Raw genomic sequence first — 17779 nt, 5'->3', positions numbered from 1 at the left:
CATATAGTTCTTACGATATCAATGGGACAGACTAGGTAAAGAGTCTTCAGTGAATCTCAATTTTGTGTTAACTTTGGGGCTAAAAGGAAGACAAGTGTACAGTATAGGGCAGTATCCCGGAAATATTTCCCAGAAATGTCAAACTGTCAATAAGAAGTATCAGTGACAGAGCCCTGTCCACTCAATCTCCTGCTGGACTGCAGTTCCCGGTGTCAAATCCAATCCAGTTTAGCTTTTTTTAAATCTTTATATGGTTATATGGTAGTTTTCACATAATATTAAAATAAAGAAGAGTGTTGGTCGTGTGACTAACTATAATAAGAATAAATACAGGGATGTTAATCCTATTTACATTGAACAAATCAAATTGTGAGTAAGAAAAGTGTTTCCATGTGAAAGGATTTCTTGTGCTCTTTCCATTTTGCAGTGCATGCAGACTGTTTCTTTGAAGCCCTGTAGATTTATAAAGTACTGCATTTGTGTGTCATAATCCAGTCCTTCTGAGGTTCTCAGATTCTGTCAATCTGCTCAAACGCAAAGCAGTGATTAAAATCTCATCCTTTCACCTTTGGGGGCAGAGCTTTATTGCAAACTTCGCTTTCAAGAGTACTTCTCACAGGGGAAAATAACTTATTTATTTACGTGGAAATCTGAGCAGGTGGCTGAGTGATTTGGTCTTCATTTTCAACATGAAGATGGGTTTCTGCAGAGATGACTGGCAGGAGTCATATTGACATTACATTTATTATTGGGCTTCCAGTCATGCTTCTCCTCTTCAAATGAAACTAATGCAAAAATATTAACGCTTAAAAAACAGATACAGTAGGTGAACCAAATACAGTCTTTGATCAGGAGATCAAAAATAAAGCATTGGTGTGCTGATGTGTATTCAGTGCATAGTGTGTTTGAATGTTTGCATTATTTGTCTACTTGATAATGTACATCCTGTTTTGCGTCCTGCAAGATTTTGTTCTATTACTGCTGTTAAGGTGCTTTTTTACAGATAAGTTGCCTGTTGTTCCTCCTCATTGAGCTCTGGAGTGGTGCATACGAACCATTAAGTCTTCTTGGGGACCAGCCTCAACGCACGTACTTAATAAAGTGCATTTATGTTGCAAGTTGCCCGTACTGCATATGCTGTCTGTGAAGGCAGCACATCTAAAACTTCATGAAAAAGGTACTCTGGACTTGCATTTCCCGCTGGTTTTAGGGGTTTTTAAGTAGCGCGTTAAAGCCAAACTTGAGTACAAATTTTATCCTATAACACTTGTAAAAAAAAACAACCCTACTACAGCAATTACGATATTAAACATAAGTATAAAAACGGTCAGTTTTAAATAAGATGATTGTATAGGCTCACTAGCTCTAATAGGTGTCCTTGACGAATTCTTCATAGAATAAAGGATTTCTTTTTCAAAATGTATTGATCGAGCCGATCGCGCAAATTGAGAGCGCGTACGTTGCGAGTCGACTGAGGTATGGAAATAAAGGTCGTGCTGCATTCATTTCAGGGGTATCGCGTCATGTGGAATACATATTCTTGTTTGCAGTCTTTCTTTGTATCCGTGTGTCCAGAGTCTTTTCTGTAGGACTGTAATATCTCGGACGTGCTTCTGTCCTTTTAGAGTGCGCCTACCCTGGCAGATATCCGTCTCTGATTCTGCCTCTCGTTTTCAGTGAACAAAGCGTCTCATTTTGGAGTTTGTTTGGAAGCGTATGTTCTCCAAAAATGTGATAAATTTTCTTGCCCCAAAGAACTGTATATTTGGTAGTATAAATTTACCTATTGATTATTCTACTTAAATAATCATTTAGTTATTCTACTTAACGGTTCCAGAAGAAAAATAATCTTTGTATAATAGATTGTTAAAGGTTTGTTGTCTGCAAATGTAACAGGGAGGCGATGTTTTCTAAATACTATAATGGTTGAATTCTCGCTTTTCTTTGTTTTTGCATTGAGGTGCAGCTCTGATATATTTCCTCAGGTTATTTCCTGCATTTTCTTTTTTTATTGCTGCAACGATGTCTGTCAGTCAGAGTGGCTGAAGTAAGTTTAACCAGACCGAATTCAGCAAAAGTTCCAACAGCAAATGTAAGATAAAAAAATCTACAAAGGAGCAACTCGCTTATCTCTACTATAGTGTTTAAGAGTTAGCAATAATATTTTACTACCGTTTTATTTATTTTCAAGTTTTTAATGGTAAAATAAATTAAATGTAATTATAATCCTGAGTTGTGCCATTAACCGCCTGTCTTTTCACCCAAAAATGTAACATTTATATATATATATGCTTTACATATTTGCTAGATGTTTATATGATATATTTCATTTATATTAAATAGGTGATTTTTGCTTTCGTTAATTTTTAGTAGAAAAATAATTTATTCCCAGCTCTTTATTATGCCATTTTAAAATTTAATTTATTAACCTCTAAATAAATAACATTTATGAATGTATGAAATACATTTACTGCATTTTCTGTCAGAGAAAATGGTTACAAAAATAGATCATTCTGTGTATTATAAAGTATATTATTAGAAAAAGTGATGGGTTTAACAATTTTGTTTTCTTTTATTATAAAGTTTTATTACACCGGTAAAAACAATGGTCGACACAAACCGATTCAGATTTATAAACAATGTTATTTTTCCAGAACATTGGGTTTGTTTTGCTAGGGTTCACGTAAAAGCGTATGCATGTATCATTGAAGAATATGTCATGTCCGGTTTTAAAGATGTTTCTTTAAACTTGTTCCTTTTCGGTGAATGCCTGAATTTGGTGGAGCCCTTTGTCTTGGAATTTGACCTTAATATTCTATGCAAACAAACGAGGATTCCCTGGGGGACAACGCCGCATCCTTCCAGAAAATACCAGCCTGCTGAGAATTCCAGCAAAAAGGGCTAAACGCTAGTCTTGTACACTTCCTGTAGTTAAGACGGATTCCACTTAAAAAGCTGTAGTTTTGTGGGCTTTTTTTTTTTCCGCAGTGTATTCCTGGAACAAGAATTGTGTGCTGTCAGTTACAGTCTGCTGGTGGAGAGCAGATACTGAAAGGAGGCTGGTTAGGGCTCTGGGGAGTGACTACCATGGTAACCACTGATGGTCAGTGTTCTGTTACTGCAGGAGCGAAGCTGAATGACCTCTGCAGGGTACAAGGTTGCGGGGTCACTCAGTCTGATCTTTCTTTGTTTTAACGCTCCGATTTTTCCTCTCTCTCACCCGGAACCTTTTATGGAGAGGGGGGTATAACTCAAGAAGTGATACAGAATGTGGTTACCTTTGTGTGTTTTTCCAGAGGAGGGCAAATTTGTTGGAACGTCCCTATAGCCCTGTAGGTTCGACGTGTTCTGCTACTGCAATTGAGCCACAGTCGCTCCAGGTCCTTAACAGAACAGGCAGGTGTTTGGTTGTGTGAATTTGTTTCCTTGAATTATGCCACACACCGATTCGTAAGAGTCACAGCTGAGATTTTTTCGAATGGGTACGTCTAAGATACTTGATTTAAAAAGGAATGGAGATGCATGATAGATTTAGCGAATTCACGTAAGACACAATTGATGAAATTGACGCCAGGCTATTAGCGATACCAGAGATGGCAAAACTAAATGTTAGTGTGAAGTAAGTGTTGTTGTGGCCTTTAAATGTTGGGCTTTTAGAGGACGGTGATTTTTTTATCCAGTCTGTTACTGAGGTCCTGTAATAAACATACTGAGAATTGTGAGAATTTCCTCACTAAACTAGGTCTGACTGGTTACTCCAAATTCACCAATCTGGGAGATGGTCAGTGAGAATTAATACTTTAAGAGATGTTTGTTACCAGTATGACCAGAACTAACTATGGGACTATGAAGAAATAGAACCAAATAAATTGGTTGAATTCTGATACAGTATGTGACCTTTCAGATGCATAACAGTAATCTTAACAGGGTATTACTAAGGATAATTAGTCTTTTGGAAAGAGTAAAGGGAAATTGCCAAGAATTGTTAATATTGCTAGTAAAATAATTGGTCGCCCACAGAAACAGCTTGAAGAGCTGCATTATATTGCAGTTCAAAGGCAAGCTCAGTTTATCATTGATGACACCCCCCACCTTCTTTATTCCCATTTTCAACTGCTACCTTTAGAAAGGTGTTTTCGAATGCCTATGGCCAAGAAAAATGTATACAAGAAATGTTTAGTTCCCTGTGCAATTGGTATATTAAACGCAGTTAAGTGACTGTTCCTTGTAAGAAGCTATCAGATTAATGTAATAAGAGTGTACTATGGGCAGAGAGAGAGGTGTGTATATGTACTGTTGCATGTCTAGGGCTATTATTTGTTTTTAACATGTTTATTTTGAGTGTCATTTGTTTTTGAAGTTTTTTATGGAGGTGCCAAAGACAAATTTCCAACCATTTGGATGGACAATAAAATTATAAGTTATAAAGTTGTATATGACATACCCCTCGCCTCACTCTCCTTAATCTCTCGCACTCTTTTCTTTTCGTAGTTGCTAAATGCAGCACACACAGGTCGTTCTATAACTAATCAAACGGTCATGAGCTCAACGTGAAATGAAAGAATCGGTTCTCTGTTTGAACGCTTCACGTTTTGCAGTTTTTCGACAGCAGTGCCTTTATTTGCCAATAGCCTCTGAGAATAACATTACACAGAAGGACAAAAAGGCTGCGCTGTCATCATAGAAAACGGGATTTTCTCAGGTGCAGTTTAGTGTGTAAACTGTGAAGATTGTGAAGTAATTAAGTGGCAACAGTGTGGATTAGTGGTTTAGCCCTGAGACCCGTAACTGGAAATGTGTGGGTTCAAACCCCGGCAGGAGACCTGTTGTGGTCCCCATGAGCAGAATATTTTACTGAAGCAGCTGGAGCAAAGTGTGTATGAAAATAAAATAAAGTAGCACAGATGAAAGCCACATTAGATAACAGTGTCGACCAAAGCAAGAAGAGGAGAAATGCTAAGCAATTTGTCCTTATAGTTACTGCTTCTAGCAAGTAAAACAACTTGTTTTGTCGAAGTGGCTGTAGGGCAAATGAAAACTTGATTTGCAAACTTTTTGCACTTTAGCGTTTTCTGTCTTATCTTGTTTCCATGCGGATACTGGATTTCAGCAGATCCAGCACAGCCTCAACTGAAGTGTAGAGCCTACTGTATGTAGGACACTGTTTCCCTTATTTATTTTGTGAGGCTGCCACATTTAAATTATGTATGGACACCAGCACATATCAAACACATAACTCTAAAGCATCAATGCATAGCAGATTGGTGGTGCAATAATAAATACTTTATATACTAATCAATATAAGGCTTATCAGTAAAAATGATTAAGCTTGAGCTTCGACCAATAGTACCCAAAAGCACGTTGGCAGGAAAAATGTATATCTGCGTTATTTCCTGTGCTACATTTCCGTTGTTCCAATTGTTTTTTGATTTTTACGCTGTTTCTTTGTTTTACATTTCCTTTTAAAATACTGTGCAGAAAGTAGAAACTTATCATTTGTCCTGCACGAATCCGATAGGCTGCAAAGTTGCATCGTACAGTACGTTTTGTTGTCAGTTTGGGAACGTATGAGGAGACTGGAGCAACAGTCTTGCTGGCTTGTTTCTGCAGAACTGCTGGTAAAGTATTTGTAAAACCTGCTGTAAATGGAGAAGGCAGAGCCAGTTTTCTGAAGGACTTACAAACTCAATTCAGCAGTGGGGGAAAATGGTAAGAAGGAAATATACATGAGTTGACACACAAGCCCAGAGAAGCAGGCTGTTTTAGACTGGTTAACATGGCACCAGACTAGCCACAGCTCCTTCATCCCTTTTGTCCTTGACTGTACCCAGGCTGCCAGCAGCAGGGGGTTCCCCTGGACACTAGTGACTGGGCTGCTCCTGTGTGTTCTTTTTCGTGCTGTTTGAGTTTTTCTTTAAACATTCTTTTGGGTTCGTGTACTCCTGCTGTCGAAGTTTCCTTTTTTTTTCCAGCCGGTGGACTTCAATGAGTGGTCTGAAGGATGGTGTGACAGAAAATGCTGGATATTGCGGACGGGTAGTTTAATTGTAGTTTTAGGTTAAAAGAACCCTTTAACGTCGAGGGCCTGGTTTGAAAAACAGTGACTAATATAATCTGTTCAAATTCACCTTGTCGCAAAAGCCTCCAAATTTGCATTTTCTGAAGTCTAGGCTTCCTGCAGACAATTTCAGACGTGAATTCTTTCTGTTAATTTTGTGACGTTGCCCTTAAACTTTCAAAGCAGTCCCATAGTGTGTCTGTTTTAATTTTCAGTTCTTACTTCAGGAGTAATGGCAACAAAACACAAATATGGCCTTGACATAACAAATAGATAAAATTAAGTTAGAAGGGAAAAATCCTCTACTTATTCTTCCTGTGTGCAATATTCTTCTTATTATAAAAATCCTAAAATACAAATGCTTTAGTGCTATCCTTGTAGTTCTAAGGAGCAGAATTGTCACCCTTTAACCTAAACCAAGCGCGTGTTTTCTTCTTTTTCATCTTTGCTTGTGCAGTGGCAGAAAGAGCCCCGCTCTCATCAGCACAGTAATTGAATTGGTTAACCTTGAAAATTTCCCCAGTGCAAGGTTATCATCATGAATATATAATATCTGCTAATATGGAAAAGGAGCACTACTGTGGCTTAAGAAATGTTCGGTTTCCAGTAAAACCCCTAACTCCTCCACAATTAGCTTGGAAAAAAAGAAACGAACCTTGGAGATCCGTGTGACTTGAAGAAAAAAAAAAGACGCCAGTGATTGGATATTTGCCTGTTCACTTTCTGACCAGAGCTGTTCAGTTGCTGCTTGAGATTGTTACACAAGACTTCACACACCTTCACTCAATAATGACCACTGCAGCTCAGATCCCAAGAGTGAGAAAAATGATAGAAAATAGTCATTTTCAGCATTCACTTCCATTAAGGCAGTGGATTGAATAGTGTTTTTCCAACAGATTTTATTTAGCTTAGTGAGTGCTTAATTTCTGGATACTATAAATGATTTCTTGACAAAGGCTTGCCATTTTTTGAGTGCGTATTTCATTAAAGAATGACAGGCTTTTTCTAAGGGAATTATTTGCAGAAAATGGTTCAACTTGTCTGATGACATTCTCATCATTTTGGAATGTAACAAACGCATTTGATTTTTTCTGCTCATTAATAACCTGGCTAATCAAAATGTCTTTATGCCACTGGAGGTCCAAGTCAGCGTGCTGTTCTCTCATGCACTAAAACTCATCCCTGTTAAAATGACTGTCCATGCATGGTCACAGTGGTCACAGTGAAAGGCAGAGTCTTTCCTTCTTTCTGCGAGCTCCCTTCATTTAAGTTTCAGAGGGTCTTTTTTTAACACGAGCCTCATAAACAAATACATAATGAACTTTATCTTCTGGTTTGCAGGTGCTGAGCGTTCATAAAGTCCAGAACAGCAGCTGCCGAGACTTTCAGCTCTGTTAACAGCAGTTTTTTTTCTCCTTTATCTTCATATAGACGTGGTGGTCGTAGTTTGCAGCATGGATACATACAGTAAATGCAGGATTCTACTCAGAATCAATTTTAATTCTCATATAGTGCCTTTCAATCCTGAACGCTCTCAGGACACTTAACATAAACTACACATTTAAAAGTACAGTACACAAAAAATACAATTAACCTTGTATGAGCCATGCTTACAGTAACTGTGACATTAAAGGGAAGAAGTAAATGATGAATTGAAGGCCATCGAAAACAAGTAAGTTTTGAGGCGAGATATAAAAATATCAACAGCGGCTGCATTTCTTATGCGGGGAAGGGGAAATATTATCTTCAATACTCTACGAGGAGTAGCGTATCTGTGAATTCTCCAAAGACGAGCTGCTCGTGAGCACACAGCTTGAAGCTCATCTCGGAACGAGAGGCGGAATGGCAAAGCAAACCAGCACTCCTCCAGTGGTTCAGTGAGACACGCGCGGCTTTATACAGCATTGGAATGGGAGACCCCCCCCCCAGGGAAAACTAGGTTGCTGATGTAAATGGTGTTGGTGGACCAGCAGGTGGCGCTCTGCCCACGTGGCCAGAATTTCCAAACAGGACTGTTAACCCTGATGTTGTGGCTTCCTAATAATAGCAACAACAACAGTAATAATAACAAGAGCACAGACTGGGCACAGGGCATCCCAGTGACTCTACACAGCATAAATTATGATGATTACACTCATATAATAAATGAACAGCTTTTCCCTCAGCCTACACTTTATATAGAGTATATCAATATGTATGTCTGTATTTTATGGTCTGTATTTTAAGTTGAGACTTTTTAGATTGGCTTTACTTTTTTCAGAATACACTTGGATTACCCTCTCTTTTGTTGCTCCCCAAAATCCCACTGCCGGGCCTTCTCTGAAGAAAGAATGAGAGACGAGCAAAAACAAAAATATTCTCCATAGACATGCAGCTCAGTTGCTTCCTGTAGTTCATCGTGGAAAGTGCTGTTATACTGTAGAACAGTTTTGAAAGCCTAAGAGTTTCCTGGCCCTTTTTAAGCAATGTCTGTCTTTAAAGCCATTTGATTTACAGAAAAGAAATGCTAATTTCTGTCTGGTAGATTACCTAATGGTCCGCCCGGCCGGTCTATGTAAATAAACTCATTTAGCAATAGCGGTGGCGATTTGTTCTTGCAAGCAAAGGCTACGTCTCTCGGCAAAGGTAAAGCTCTTTCCTTTTCTTTCTTTCCGTTCCTGTGTTTCTGTGGGTGCAAGGAAGCAGACAGCCTGTATGTATAATGCAATTGGGGAGCTGGGCTGGGATCGATAAGCGTGGTGTGAAGTGAATTAATGTGCGGCAGCCATTCTGTCTGTCACAGAGCGAGAGGAGGGGAAGTGGCCACAGAAGCCCCAGCTTGTGTCTCTTCAGTGGATCGGCACCATGTTTGAACACAGCTTAATAAAACATGGCCACCACAACAGCACAGTCGAGTGGGCTGAAAATGCTTTTCCTCGAACTCATCTTATTGGGGTTAAACCTTAATCTGCGTGTCTTGAGACGGAGAAGTTGTGGCTGTTTTTGTTTCATGTAAGATTCTCAGACAGTGCACGGGTGGGTACTTTTTTCCCCCCCCCCATCCTGACGATATATTAGTTGCCCCCCCAGAGACGGGTGGAAACCGAATTTATTGCCTTCAAACAGAGAAGCCAGAGCGCAAAAGTTGGTTTGAATGAGTAGCCAGCATTTAAAAAAAAAAATTGCTGACCAGATTGTGCAATTCCGGTGTGTGCAAATAAAATAAAATGAGAGCAAATCATAACACAATATTGTAGTAAACTGCTGTAGTTATCAAAGATAACAATTACCACAGTGTGCCTTTCATAAACTAGTTCATTTCCAAGATTTGTTTTTGTAATGCACGACTTAATTTACATCTATGTAAAAAATGAAGCATTTATTGTTTTGCATGTTTTTGAGAAACATTTTCCCTAGTTATTAAGTCTAGTCATGCCAGTGCAGTATAGTCTTGTACTTGAAAGAGTCCAAGTAATGGAGGTCTGAGTTTTCATGTGGGCTCGATATTGTAAGGAAAAATACATTTTTAATAACCAGAGAAGCTGATATCCTGGATGCTTCCATTGGCAATAATAGGAAGCACTTTGGAGAATGCCAGATATGGAATCCTGGTATATTTCAGAGTCTATGATATATTTAGTGTACTGTGCATCATTTGGTATGCAAATCTCTAACCTGAAGTCTGTCTATGGACATAAAAACCTGTTCACCTGATTTTTAAAACATTAAAAAAATTGTTTCTCTGTCCACATGGTACCAATCCATATTATTCATTCCCCTGAAAATAGGCAGATTTTAGAAACATTTTACTTTGTCGCTAATCCTCTGGTAGTGCAGTGTTAGATAGCCCGTACTGTGCGAATTCTGAGGTATTAAGTTTTTCCTGTATTTTCGCTGACTTCATGCATGTGAAGTCGAGCTGCATTTTAGCCTTGATCAAACACGGAGTCATGTGCACAATGGCACTGTTTTTAGCCAACTAAAAAGCATAACAAATAAAGTTGATTAAAAAAAATCACAGAGCATTGTTAACGTTTGTTTTTTTAAAAGATTTTGGATACAAGGTATTTTAGGCCTTAGTACCTGCTGACTTATTATCTTTGTACTCCTCACATCGTAGCCTTTGTTCACCTGACTCTGGTCTCCTGTTCATTCCCCAACCTTGTCTACATACTATGGGTGACAGAGCCTTCTCCTGCTGAACCCCAGAGCTCTCGAATTTTATCCCCAAGGATATCAGGAAGTTACTTTCCCTGAGCGGTTTCAAATCCAGACTCAAAACCTGCTTCTTCAGAAGGGCTTTTACTTACTCAGTTCTGTCCACCCCTTGCATCTTCTTCTGCATTCTACACTCTTGTTGTTAATTTTGCCACTTATGTTGCTTCTCCTCCTAGTCCACTTTTTCTCTTGCTATAAAGCACTTTGAGAAGTTAAAGATGCTGTATAAAATGATTATTATTTATTATTAGTGTCCCCCCCCCCCCCCATGTCTGAATCAAGGCCCTCCACTGGAGCACTAAAAACTTTCACCCGATTGTAAACAGCTTTTGGATCCAAACTGGGGTCGTGGGGGAGCTGGAGCCCAACAGGCTCAAGGCAGGGTAAAACCCTAAACGGGACGCCAGTCCATTACAGGGCACACAGACACACTCACTCCAGGGCCACTTTTCCCAGCAGTCACTTGACCTACCAGTGATCTTTGGACTGTGGGAGGAAACTGGAGCACCTGGAGGAAACCCACACGAACATGGGGCAAACAAACCAGCGCCTCACAGACAGAACCTCAAGTCTGGAATTAAACTCGTGGTCCCAGAATCTAGAGACAGCAACGCTCAACGCGCCCCTGTGTCTTCTGGGATTGATCGTGCTTTTTAAAAACAATGAATGGTCATTCAGAAATGTCACTTTAACAGGGTTTTTCATCTTTTCTGCTTCTATTTAGATAAAAACATCTACAGATTGAAAAAAGATTTCTGATATTTAAGACCTGAATTTTTTTTCAGCTGCTTGAAAGGCAAATCAAGTTTCTAGATATAGAGAAGGTTGAAATCAAATGATTACCTATCTTGCAGTTTCAACATTGCAGAAAACAACACGAGGCAAAATATTAACCACAAAAATTCTTCTGCACCTGGCATTGTAAAACTAAGGCTTGTGTCTCCATGTTGTAAATTTGTGATGCACACTGTTGGGTTCTGAACATTTCCCCACAGACATCTCAGTTCTCCAGATTAGTCCCTTATTTTTGTAATGTTGGAAAAGAAGCAGAAATCCACTCTTCTGTGGTGTTGCTGCAGTTACCAAAGCAAACTGTGATTTTGGATTACGGAAGCACAGCTGGCTCGGAGACGTAAGGGAATAGGCCTACATTGGATGGATGGATGGATAGATGGATAGCTAGATAATTAAAATCAGGTGCAAGTGAGCACTTTTTATGAATTGGGTGGCATAGCGGGTGGATGTAATTCTTTAATCTCACTGGCCTCCCACCCCTGAGACCGGTGATTAATCGAACCAGCTCCTGAAGTGAATCCACAATCCACAACACAGAGCACCAACGTTTCCCTTGGTTGGCTGGGGAGTGAAATTAGACTCACGGAGCTAGATTTATCAAGTTATTTCGCAGCAGAGCTTAACTTGGTCATTTTTTATATCTGAAGAAAAAAGGTAAATGAATGATATGAAACAGCATTGCATCATGCCTACAGCACTTACTTTGTGACCTTCAGGAGGGGACATCTCCACACCCTTCAGAGGCTTTAAAATATTTCCTCCTATTTAAGAGGTCATTTATAGTGTGTTAGGTCATCTATGTAATGTGAGATATTTCTGTTGCAACTGTTGTCATGGCAGTTGCTTATAATCGTCAAGTTCTTTGTTAGAAATTTAAAAGGACTTGAAATACAGGACAGTTTTATTATGGCAGACATTAGGGAATTACATTGAATGTAGAGCGACTGAAAGACAAAGTGACATTTTAAAAGTTATTGAAGCCAAAAGCTTATATGTTTTTGGCTTCAGGCTGAAGGGCTCTGGATCAACCAGGTGGAAAAACTTAAGAAGTGTTTTTTCAGTGTCCATAAAAGTAGGTAGTGGTTATTTTATCTTCTCAAAGAGCCCATACTTCTTGCTTTGCCTTGCACTCAATGTAGGCTAAGTATGTCTGCAAATTGCAAGATCTGTTGCATTAACGTCCCACCCGAGCAAAACTAAAATCATTTTTTTGTTAATGTCTTAATGTTAATGTTTGTCAGTCTTAGTGGTTCATATTGGCTGCCCATGTGTAGCGTATTTTCAATCTTCAGGTTGTTGAAGATTGTGATCGATGTGTAGTAGAAAACACTAGACTTTTTGTATATATAGAACTATAAATAACTAATGTTTAATAATCTTATATATATATACTGTATATTCAATATATACCATATATAGGAACTCATGATTGTGTCAAAGATGTCTAAGACTTAAACAGCTGTGTGTTTTAGTCTCTTAAATGTTAAAGTTGAGCTCTTAACTTCTTTTGAGAAAAGTCTTCATGACATTCTTGGAGAAATACTACCAAGCTGGCTAGATGGCTAGATCTTATGTTCATGTGATATAGAAATCAACCCCCATAGACTACATGTTTTTTGGACTATTAAAATTAATACGTAGATCATTTGGAAAGTGCAGCGCAAGTTGTGCTTCGATATAAAATGTTTGATATACTGTATGAGGTGCACAATTACTTGTGAAGCCTTGCTGATAACTTCTTTTGAACCTGAATTTCAAACAAGTGAAGACTTTCAGAAAAACTGCTTCTTAAAAACCTTGTGGTTAACGAGGCCGGGATGAAGCTGTGACTTGATTTGGTCATGGAGTACTTGACCTTGCAGAAGGAGTTTTTAATCATGTAGCAGTGCATTGAAACACAGGGTCTGCAAAACTGTTGCCTTGATACTATTTCAAAACTTAAACGATTAAGGATATTGCAGTTTTTTTATGGATTGAGAGTGAGGTGTATTTTTAATTAAGACTTTTCAAGAAAAAGCCATAAGAAATTTAAGTAAAAGAGAACTAACTTATCCCAAGTTGGGAAGTAGTTTTACAAAATGTGGTGTGATTCTTTTGAAAGACCCATGCAAATATCTTTGATTCATTCATATGATAAATTGGAGTAGATTTGGATCAATCTACCTCTCTCTACATACAGTAAATATAAGTATACATATTCTGATGCATGAAAGAAATGCAATGCTCAGCTCTAATTGATTTAGATATATTCTGAACATAGATTTTGAATAATTGGATAAGAATTATACAGAAAATTTGCATTTACAGTATGGAGCGTGAAAAACTGTCAACATGAAAAGATGCCTAACTAAAATTGGGTTTGAACTCTGTGCTTTAACATAATCCACAGACCTGATCAGCCTCTGAACCCACTCTGTTGGTGTAGCAGCCATTTTGAATCAACTATTTTTGGCAAATCAGGGTCACACCTTAAGAAGGCTCCATGGCCGAAATGTGTTTTCTTTCTTCTCTTTTCAGCATGGAATAAATCTACAGTGTTACTTGTTCCATTATTTTATTAGAACAGGAGAATGAAAATGGCGACATGGTTATCTGGCATTATTGCTTATCCTGTTTATGTCATAGGAACTCTTAATTATGAAAATAATCTAGTAATTTGAGTGACAGATTCAATTTAGGGCAGGTCTTAGGTTTTAAAGTGCCAAGTATTTGTTAAACCTCTGTCCGTGACCTTCCAGGACAAGAGAAATGTAGAGGACCTTCATATGCTCTAAAATGAAATTCTGTTTCTGTAGCCTTAATTTTTATCTGAAGCCTTGTTTTAGCCTGACTAGAACAGGACTGGACTAGATGTTTGATTTCTATTGTGTTGGTAAAGCAATGAGAAGAGAGTTTGCAGATGGTATACCTCGGTCCTACCCTGGAGTCCTGGCTGATTTCCTTCCTCTTTAAATATGTCATTGGTCACGTCTGGAAGCAGAGGTTAATAGAAACCTAAAGAAGCACATTAACAAGAGAGGGGATAAATCAATCTGATCCCCTGGTCACTAACTTGTTCAGTTCATCAAAATTAAGTGGAATACAGTTGTCAATAAGGACACAAAAAATGTCCTGGTGAAAGGAAGCAAGATAACTTTTCACAGAATTTGTTTTGCAAGTGTATACTGTTATTAAATTTGAACTCAACATAAAAAAACACCACTGGTATTCAGAGTAAAAGTGTAGTCGATTCATATACAATCTGGAATTTGGTTGAAATAGCATGGAGCACAGTTACCCTGTCTCTAATCAAGCACTTGCTGCAGAAATTGTAATAATGAGACTGTTAAACCGCTGCATTGTGGAAAGAACAAAGCTTAGAGAAAATCCATTGGGATGTTTTCCCTGAAGTGACAGGATAAGAAAGGTGACCCCAGCGCTGTCCGTCCTTTTAAATGTTTTCAGGTGGGAAATTTGGAATGGGCCCTAGCTTACAGGATTCATTAGGCGTTGCAGAAGCAAACAGGGGTGGCACGTTCATGCTGGTGCCAAGGCTCTGGAGGTTCTGCTGTTTCGCCACCCAGAGGTTTCCTCCACCCTCTCTAACCTTTTTTCTTTGTGGCCGAGCCAGACGCGGAGTTGCCGTGGGCTGTCGCCGAGAGTGGAGGATTTCCCATCGAGCGGACGTGCCCGTGCAGCTCGCTCTTCCCCGGCGCTCATCCCGTTTTGTGTTCCGTGTTGCAGCCGGAGCCGCGGCAGACAGCGCGCAGACCGCACCGCCACCCCCGGACCCTCCGCTGAGCACCGAGGCCAAGGCCCCCGAGGAGGAGGCGGACCTCCCCGACGATGACATCACAGCAGGCAAGTCCTCCCCGGTCTCCTGGGGGATCTTAGTAGCGGTTTCCAAGCCCACAAACCCCATTTCCCCCTGCAGGACAGCGTGCTCGAGGCTAGGCGGCTTGAATGTGGTGACCTGTTAGGTTTTGCATTGCGGTCTCATTACTGGCTGATGCTGACTTAGTATGGCCTTACGATGTAATGCTGATAGTCGGGCAGCAGGGCATCGATTTAGACTACCTAGATTTAAGTGCAGTAGAACAAAGTTCTATCTTTTATTCCCACGGCCATTAACCTGCTCAATTTGCACATCTAATTGATTGATTGTTATATTTTATTTTCATCGTGTATCCATCTTAGGTATCCATTTCACTCGCTGACAGCTTTTTTTAAATCCAACTATTCTGGACCGTGAGGATTATTTAAAGCTTCTGTTTTTTTTTTTTTAATCTCATGCATGTACAGTCTATTTATTAGTTAATGGATTCATGCTCTGTTAAATGTATTCTGTATTTTTTTACCTGCCTGTAAAGCAAAAATCCCACCTGGAAGAATAAAAGAAGTAAAGTTAAAGTTAAAAGTACAGCAGAAGGCTGAAAGGGCGAGAACCTGTGTTAGGAAGTGTAAAAATGTGGATAACCATTTGGATGCATTTCTTTTAGGATAATATTTTTAAACAACATTTGTTATTATGTTTTAAAGAGAAAGATGGTCAAGTAAATATTAAATAAGAAGTAACATTTCTCTTTTTGTCTCAAGTCTTGATAGTTGTAAGTGGGAACTATAGTAAAGTGAAATGTGACAATGACTGTGAGAAATCTAATAATTGATCCACGTTATAACAGGAACTTTTGGTTTAAAGGCTGTCATTAACTCAAGGGTCAGAGCTTTCATAGGAAAGGAAAAAAAGGTGGGCTTTGTTCTTCTCTGAAGTAGCCATAAAATTGTTTAACTGTCCTTTAGCCTATCAATCTACTCACAAAACCTTAAATAGCGACACCTTTAAGCACAAAATCAATGTGAAATGTGCAAAATCTCAACTTTTTAGCTTGAATATTACTTTATTTATTATAGACTTCTTATCTTCTTCCCAGGTGTTAGGCTTCGTTAATACAATTTTTTCCAAACACAGTGGTGCACAACGCTACTCTGCCTTTTATATTTTAACACTAACAGTTCTGTTTAGATTCAGGAGTTCTCATACTGTCCATGAAATTAAAATGAATAAACGAATGTTGATAATGCAATTACTGTCACCTCTTTAGAAGAAGCTGAAGGTCCGTTGTAGGATCATAGGGTGACGTTTTAACGCTGAGAATCTATACAGAAGTATTGCCACTAAGTGGGAATATTTTTTGAACACATTTTAATGTAGAACTTAAAATAATGCCGCTTTTATCTCTTAGGTATTTTTTTTATTGAATTTTGTTTTCCTCAAGTAGGAAGAGAGTAATTACAGAAGAGTAAAACAAACACTTTTAACATACCGCAGGCTCTGTTTGAATGGTTATGGATTGAATTGGAATATGGATTGGAAGACACTTTAAAATTGCCTATCATTGAGTGTTGGGTGCTTAATAGGAGGTGGATATTAGTAGTACCAGTAGCCAGGGTTTGTATATGCCACCTTTGCAAGTGTTTCATTTGCTTGGGTGAAGATAGATGTGTCTCTTTTTTTACCTGTGTAATCTGTACGCTAGAAGAGTCTGGATTTAAACTTTAGCAGACAGATTTGAGTGCATTGTAGTGGCGTGGTAAGGTGCTGACACCAAAGACTTCCAGGCTGAAGAAAAGAAAACTCTTGTGATCCTTTTCCTTTCTATTCCAAGTCAAAGCAGCCTAAGAGTCTGACTTGTGTGATAATGTTTTTTTTTTTAAAAAAGGGAGAAAACGTGTTTTGGCTGGGGGGCATATGATTTGATTGGTAAAGATCTGGAATGCAGGTGGTCCCCTGGATTGAATTGGAGGCTATGGCACTGTCTGACGGGTCTGGATTCCCCGTGTGGTAGTGCACATTTAGCCGAGCACGTTCAGACTTGCGTTTTAGTCCGCAGGCCAGGTTACATGTGGCCCAGGATGCCCCCAGCGGCTTTCAGTGCTGTTGGAGAGAGCTGCAGGAGCCTTGAGTCGGCTGGCGGCGTTGGGGGCTGGAGGTGGGAAAGGACGTGAGAGAACTAAGAGGTTCTTGTGATGGTAGGAAGAGTGTGGATTTGAGCAAGACTTTGCCTTTTTAACAAGGGTGGTGTACGGACCGAAAATCGAGTGATTCTAATGGTTAAGTGCAGAAGTTTTAAAAAAAATCCCCCTTTCACCTAGATATTTTTTTTAGTGAAATTTTGTTGTTTGTTAAGTAGTGTTCTTAAATGCTTCTTTTTTCCCCCCCTATCTGACACCGTGGAAAAGAGGATGACAAAACCAGTTCACTAGAATGAAGCAAAAAAAAAAAGATGAATCCAACATTCAGTCCTCATATCTAGAAGAAAAAAGGCTGAACATTTGTTTAGATTTTTCTATTGATTCTTGTAGCAATTAAAAATGCTCATAAATTCCGAAGATCAAGCGCTGGATGGGATAATTTTGTGTCTTTTTTCTCTGTGTTGACTGGCTTCCCTTTGATACTCCGTTATTCCAGCTCACACAGACTTCTCTATGTAAACCCCACTTATTAGCCGAGAGGATTTAAAACTATCTCCCTATGGGAGAACTCAGACTGGGGAGCCTAATGACCTCCCAAGACATTACCAAACCCGTCAGTACTTAAGATTGCAATATAGCTCAGCACCAGGAAGATGTTTTACTTATGAGAGGCTCGTCATCCATGTTGGTAGAGATGCACAATGCAAAAAAGAAAAAAAAAACCCAATAAAACGTCATATTCTCTCTTTAAAACACCACCGTCACACGTTTTGTTTT

At 39.1% G+C, this 17779-nt stretch overlaps 1 protein-coding gene across 4 annotated transcripts in view; it reads left to right on the top strand.

Moving 5' to 3' along the window:
• The window catches only part of wdr7 (WD repeat domain 7), a 210150-nt gene that overhangs the window by 72645 nt on the left and 119726 nt on the right, over positions 1 to 17779 (top strand). For all 4 annotated transcript variants that reach the window (XM_088630381.1, XM_088630380.1, XM_088630379.1 and 1 more), the window contains one exon: positions 14774 to 14890. In XM_088630381.1, the coding sequence (XP_088486507.1) occupies positions 14774 to 14890 (117 nt within the window). The remainder of the gene's footprint in view (positions 1 to 14773; positions 14891 to 17779) is intronic.

This window comes from Lepisosteus platostomus, chromosome 4, assembly GCF_059453375.1.
Source record: "Lepisosteus platostomus isolate fLepPlt1 chromosome 4, fLepPlt1.hap1, whole genome shotgun sequence".
Taxonomy (NCBI): Eukaryota; Metazoa; Chordata; class Actinopteri; order Semionotiformes; family Lepisosteidae; genus Lepisosteus; species Lepisosteus platostomus.
The sequence above is the reverse complement of the archived record's forward strand: the minus strand, read 5'-3'. Positions and strand labels throughout refer to the sequence as shown.